Genomic DNA, 6,000 nt, shown 5'->3' with positions numbered 1-6,000 from the left:
AGTCGGGGAGTGTGTTGTGCCTTGTTTTCGTATAGTTATGACCTCAGAAGACCACAAACGAAAAATTGAGCCACGGTGCAAGTATTAAGCCGATTTACAGACATGACATCAAATTAGGTCATTCAGGGCTCAGTGGTTGTGAAAGGGGGGGGGGGGGAAAAAATGGCATATTTTTTTCCTACTATTCACTAGAGGTACACAAAATGTGAACCAGCGTCTGCAATTTTCAGTGTGATACTCATTGAAACAGACTTCGGTACGTTCGACCCGAAATGGCTTAGGCCGCCTCGGCTGACCCGCCTCGTCGTACACCCTTCACTTCGGTCAAGCTTCTTCTCTTAGCGGCACCATCTTCCGCCAGGCATGTCCACCATTTTGGTGTCAATCGCAGTGGGATACATTGAAGAAGTATTCCCCCAAGCAGGGGCAGTTTCGCGTTTCATTTCCGAGGTTGCTACAGGAAATGTTGGGTGATGGTGTCAATTGACACCGCCAGGGCCGAAAGGGTTAATATTCAGTTCAAACGACGCGCTTTTAGAACACGTGAGTATGAGAAATGCGGCGCTGTTCTTAGCTTCGTATTTTACGTTATTCATTCGTGTTCTAGAAAAGCTTATTAATTTGGCACGCTTAATTTTATATAATACGAGGTTAATTTTCGCATACGCGATGAAGCATTTAGATGTGTGAATAAATAACCAAAATAGTCTTCTTACATACGATACTAAAGAAAAACCGAAAGGGCTTTCGCGGTTTGTCGACTCGTGGTCGTCGTGGTTTTGCGATCTTGGCGGCGAAATTTGTAGTGCGACAACGTCGACTCCGTTGCCCTACCAGAAACTGTATCATTTCCCTAAGTGTAATGCCTCGGTGACAACGTTTCACGCCTTTGAGGCTGTGCTTGCGAAGTATGGAGTCTTTAGGCGAGTGCGGCAGGAAAACAGGCGAGCAACCTGAGAGCGAACGTCGAGAAAAATCGGAGGCGTTCTCGCGTCACCGTGGCAATGATCGCGTGGCCGAAAAACAGAAAGTGCTGAGGCCACCATCGCTGCAGGACGCGCCTGAAATGCCGACCAGGACTGCGGCGGCTAAGCTCCCATCCACGACCAAGTCAAAAGAGGCACTGGAGTTGGAGATACAGAAGAAAAAGGTTAGAGCGCGTGCTACAGTACGCGTTGGCACATTCCTTGTTGTTCAAACTGAAAGCACGCGAGCGTGATGCCTTTATTCGAGGAGTTGATATGCGCAGCTCTCACGTAAACAGCGGCAGCGCTTGTTTCGCCCGTATTTGAGGCGTGTCTACTTACGCATGTATGTCATAATGTTACTGAATCTTTCTGCTTCTGGGACCGTGAAACTAGTGCTCGAAAGCGTGAGGCCCTTGTCGCCTTGTATTCCATACACCATCTTTAAAAACGGTGAGCGAAGCTTGAAAGAAGCGTGGAATCGTTTCTGAGCACAATGAAAGTCCGGAAGCAATGAAAGAAACGTAAAAGATATCGTGTCGAACGAATCAACGTTAACCTTTAGGATTGTTTTCCACGCAGTGAGTGTAATCGGTTACTGAAAAGCTACACGCCGCTTAGGTTAAGGTGACTTCACGTAAACATAAAAAGCACTCAAAGCACCCTTCAAAACTTCTGTTTTTATACACGCAGAAAGTAATTGGAACCATCAAGCTGAACACCCTCCCCGACGGAGGCAAACGGCTCAAGGACCAGTTGAAAGAACTGGAAGACCAGCTCTCGCTTCTGTGCCTGTCGGCAACAAGCGATACTGGCACGAAAGGCTGCGCAGCAAAGGATACGAGCGTGGCTGCTGAAAATTCTTCCCGAGGGGACTGCAGATCAGACGTGGCAGTCGAGAGGGCGGTGAGACAAGCTGACACAAGGGCTGAGCGGCCACCTGTCGCTGCTAAAGAGTCAAAAGAGAGTGCCCCAACCAAAATTAGTGCCAGAGAATGTGACTCTTCAAAAGAGAGCCGGCCTGACAAAGGCTCTCAAACGAAGGATAGTGCTGATGCACATCGTTCAAGTGCATCAGCATCAAGAGGCGACGATAAAAAGTGTAGTGACAGATTAAGCCAGGATGTCGGAAAGAGCTGCGTTCTGCCCGAGTCTACAGGAAAGCAAAGATCACCCGAATCGAAAGACAACAGAGCACAGAGCTGCTCTCGAGAACATCTTCCGGCAGATGGTGATCTGTCCAAGTCCAGTTTCCAATGTTCAACGGCAGCTGATATTTCACCGAAAGGGATGTCATCTTCAACGAGTGTGCGAGAAGGTATGTATGATCTGCTTTCTTTTAACAGGCAGTTTCAAGCAGAGATTGAAATGTAGCTTTTTTTTGTAGCTTTGTCTTTCATGTTGCACTGTGGCAGGCCCTTTCGTTAGTACAAAAAGCTCGGAGGATGCCTAAACAGGTGGTGTCACCAAATTTTGAGGCTATTCGCCGGGTGTGTGACCGATGGCGGCGCTGCAAACGGCACCTGTATGACATTAAGAGCGAGGATTCGCGCACTTTCGTCTGCTACGTAGGCCCAGTGCCGTGTTGAAACCACCGTTGTGGTAAATCTCAACAAAAAAAGCAGTTCAGTTGGTCATCTTGTGTATGGTGGCTACTGATGCCGTTCGAACAACCGTGGGTCTGCTTTCGACGTTCAGTTAGAACTACAGCTCTTTGTTTCTTAGAACTGCGGCCGCTTGTCTCCGCGGCGAGTGCTGCGCAGTGGTGAAGTACTGCTCTGACATGAAAGCAGTGATGCACTCTGAAAGCACTCTGATGTGAAAGCAGTGTTTGACGAAAGTGCAGAAAAGATACATTCCATGCAGAGCAAAAGTTTGTAAAGAACTACATGTAAGCTGTTCAATGGTGTGCTACTATGTGTGAAAGTGCTTAGAAAGTCACTGCAAAGTTCCCTGGGCAAAGCAACAGGCCCTCACTATATCTTTATTTGTGAAGCGAGAAGTTGTGAATAAATTGCTGTTGTACAAACTAGTGAGCACATGAAATTTCACTATAGTTGCCTTTATTGCAGTGACCACTCAAACAACATATAAAAATGCTACACTGCATTTTTCAATACATGAAAAGTTAACAATTTTGTCACAAAATTCTGCATTACACCTTATCCCATGTGGTGTCAAGCACCCATATCTGATCGTGTTAAACATGGGAATGATGGGACACAACATAAATGGGCTTCTTGACTAGTTCACATGAGAACTTGCAAGAACTTTCTTTAACTGAACACTGAATAAACAGAACACATTTATTGCTACAATGCCTGCATCAAGCATGGTTAGACACATTTGATGCCCTTTTGTTGACATTTTGTACAGCTTGCACCACATCCCTTAACAAAAAAAAAGAAACACTTTCAAGTTTTAAACACATAACATAGACCACCTTCATACTGTGATATGCTAAAAATAAATAAAAATGGTGCATTATTTTTGTACTCAAATGACAGGTTTCTGCAAACGTGTATTGCACAATCAAGAGCATGCATGGTACTAGATGCAAATTACAGTTCCAGTATGAATTCCTGCAATGAAAGATGTACCAAGCAACATTAAAAGAAGACACTGCCTATTGGCTTTCCCCTGAGCCTTAATATAACACAGATGCAACCAGCAAAAGCACTTCTGGCTGTGATCTTACGTCACTGGTGTTTCCTTTAGTGAATCACGCCCTGGCAGCTGGTCTGCTGAACATAAGAAAAGTACAAGGTGTAGCAAAGCCAAGTTATGGTAGCAACATTAGATGTATACCTCAGGCTATTTATAACCAGTGGCATCCACACTTGAAAAAGTAAGTCGTCGTATTAATGCACAGTGGCAGTACAGTACTCCTAGTTCATTAAGTAGTACCTTGTTCTACTTCCTCGTGTTCTGCTTGCGCTAAAGTTTGTCATGAATGCATGCTAACCGTCTTGTCAGTGCATGCTCATGAATACTGCCTTGCGCTTTGGAAATGCAGACACGTCTCTGCCAGCAGCACCAGGAGTTTACATGAAAAGGGTTTTGCAAAAAGAAATCAAATGTCAGTGCAGGCTCAGCTTGCAGCCACTTAAACGTTATGTTGTACACTACTGCACACAGTGCAAAAATCTAGGCTATGCACCTAAGCCCAGAAAGTTTTTTGTGGTGCCTCATCTCGTAAACACTTGACTATACCTGTAAGTAAAATAAAAAATTTATGCACTAAAAGCTTGTGCACTTTTTACTGCTTATCACAGCTTATGCCTCTCCACATACAACATTCTTACTGTACCAAATGAAGAATGTGTGGCAAAACATATTGCCTAAATGTAAAGTACATCTTTCAACTACATCTTCAAAACAAGGCTGTGAGAAAGGCACATTCAGAGTTATGTTCTCTGTCTCATTGACATAGACAAATATGTCAGTTACACTAAAGTTCGTAGCTCCCATCTACGCCTGTGCTTGACAGAAGTAGCCACTTCTATGCTTTATGTGCCTGGTGCCACCTTCACAACATGTTTCTGACTTCATAAATTTCTCTCTGCTCTTGGGGCATTTCACCTACAGAAGTCTTGGTGGACAGCAAGCACACGCCACAACACCATCAGGGCTTGCACCAATGAATGGCTCGCGCTGGAGCACAAATAGGCCACATTCTTGAATACAAAGATTATCGTGTTGGTGATTTTGTTCCAAGTAGCAGGTCTTGACAGTCGGCTCAAGACTGATGCCTCTCTGCATGTCTCCCGTCCTTGCACATTTTTCTCGCATTAATTGTTTCAACAGAGGGCGCACATCGTGAGGCCCCATCGGTGGCCCACGGTGAAAACACCGTGGGCCACCGATGCAGTTATCATTCCAGTGTGGTGCTCCAGCCAGAAATTGTTGATGCTCTGCCCTCTCGTAGCACGTTCTATTTTCTCAATGTCATCAGAACCACGCAGTTGATAGAGGCTGCAGAAAACATCTTCTACCGACACCTGTGTAGCCTGGTTTGCAAACTCCCTAATAGCTGTCTTCAATGTCCTTGGCCCATTTGTGTCATGTCCTTGTTTTTCTTCTTGCGGGACTTTTCTAGCTGCAAAATCAAAATAAATAACGTGAAAAATAATGTGAAAGTTCGTTTTGTACAAGAGCTGTCAATTTCTCCAAATTTTATCAACAACGTGATATTGAAATGCTGAATGCAACTAAAAGTCCTCATTGCAGCTGCTTGTCATCACATTGCTCAAATGACGTTAGATGAGCTCACTCATGGACAGTTTGGGGCAATGTAAGCAAATTTTCAAAGTTCGGATAAGAACAGACAAATTTGATATCACATATGCGAAAACATATTTTCAAGTGGCTAGTGGCTTACACACCACCTTTGCATGATGACTGTAATGCCTAATCAACCTGTAGATAATTTAATTACTTTAGTCATGATAACATAAATGATGAATAGGATGTACCACCGATCCTGCCATTACCGTGAGACATACATCTGTAGGTTAGGCTGCTACTGACGGCTAGTTGTGTTTTTATCCACATTCATTTGCGTTTACTTTTATCATTCCTACACTTTAATTAAAAACTATGAATAACTTTTGTGTTTTGCATGCTTCATTATCTGTTGGCTTGATACAATCATGACTCACAAAATATGGGCAAAGCAGCTCCTTTACTAATTCATGGCTGTTATTTCATGTTCTTACTGTCTGGCTTCACAAGGTTCTGATCTCATAATTAGTGACACATAACAATGTAGCACATAACTTCTAAGAGGTTCACATTTAGAACTGATTAATTTTTCAGATCACAAAGACAGGCATGAGATGGCCTCCATATTTATGCAACAGATGTATATGAGATCATTTTTCTCAAGTGTGTACACACACACGCACGCACGCACACACACACCCACACACACACAGAGAGAGAGAGAGAGAATTCATTCCTGACTCATATTTTAATAATGCTCACTTTTTGTGGTCAGCCCTAGACTGCAGCTATCAAACAGACCCTGCATGTT

At 43.9% G+C, this 6,000-nt stretch overlaps 1 protein-coding gene across 1 annotated transcript in view; it reads left to right on the top strand.

Annotated features, from left to right (window-relative positions):
• Positions 1-763: 763 nt before the first annotated feature.
• The window catches only part of LOC119386617 (transcription termination factor 2), a 91,338-nt gene continuing 86,101 nt past the window's right edge, over positions 764-6,000 (top strand). Inside the window, exons 1-2 of the mRNA XM_037653902.2 lie at positions 764-1,150; positions 1,659-2,283. Of these exons, the coding sequence (XP_037509830.1) occupies positions 911-1,150; positions 1,659-2,283 (865 nt within the window). The 5' untranslated portion in view covers positions 764-910. The remainder of the gene's footprint in view (positions 1,151-1,658; positions 2,284-6,000) is intronic.

This window comes from Rhipicephalus sanguineus, chromosome 3 (assembly GCF_013339695.2).
Source record: "Rhipicephalus sanguineus isolate Rsan-2018 chromosome 3, BIME_Rsan_1.4, whole genome shotgun sequence".
Classification (NCBI taxonomy): Eukaryota; Metazoa; Arthropoda; class Arachnida; order Ixodida; family Ixodidae; genus Rhipicephalus; species Rhipicephalus sanguineus.
The sequence above is the reverse complement of the archived record's forward strand: the minus strand, read 5'-3'. Positions and strand labels throughout refer to the sequence as shown.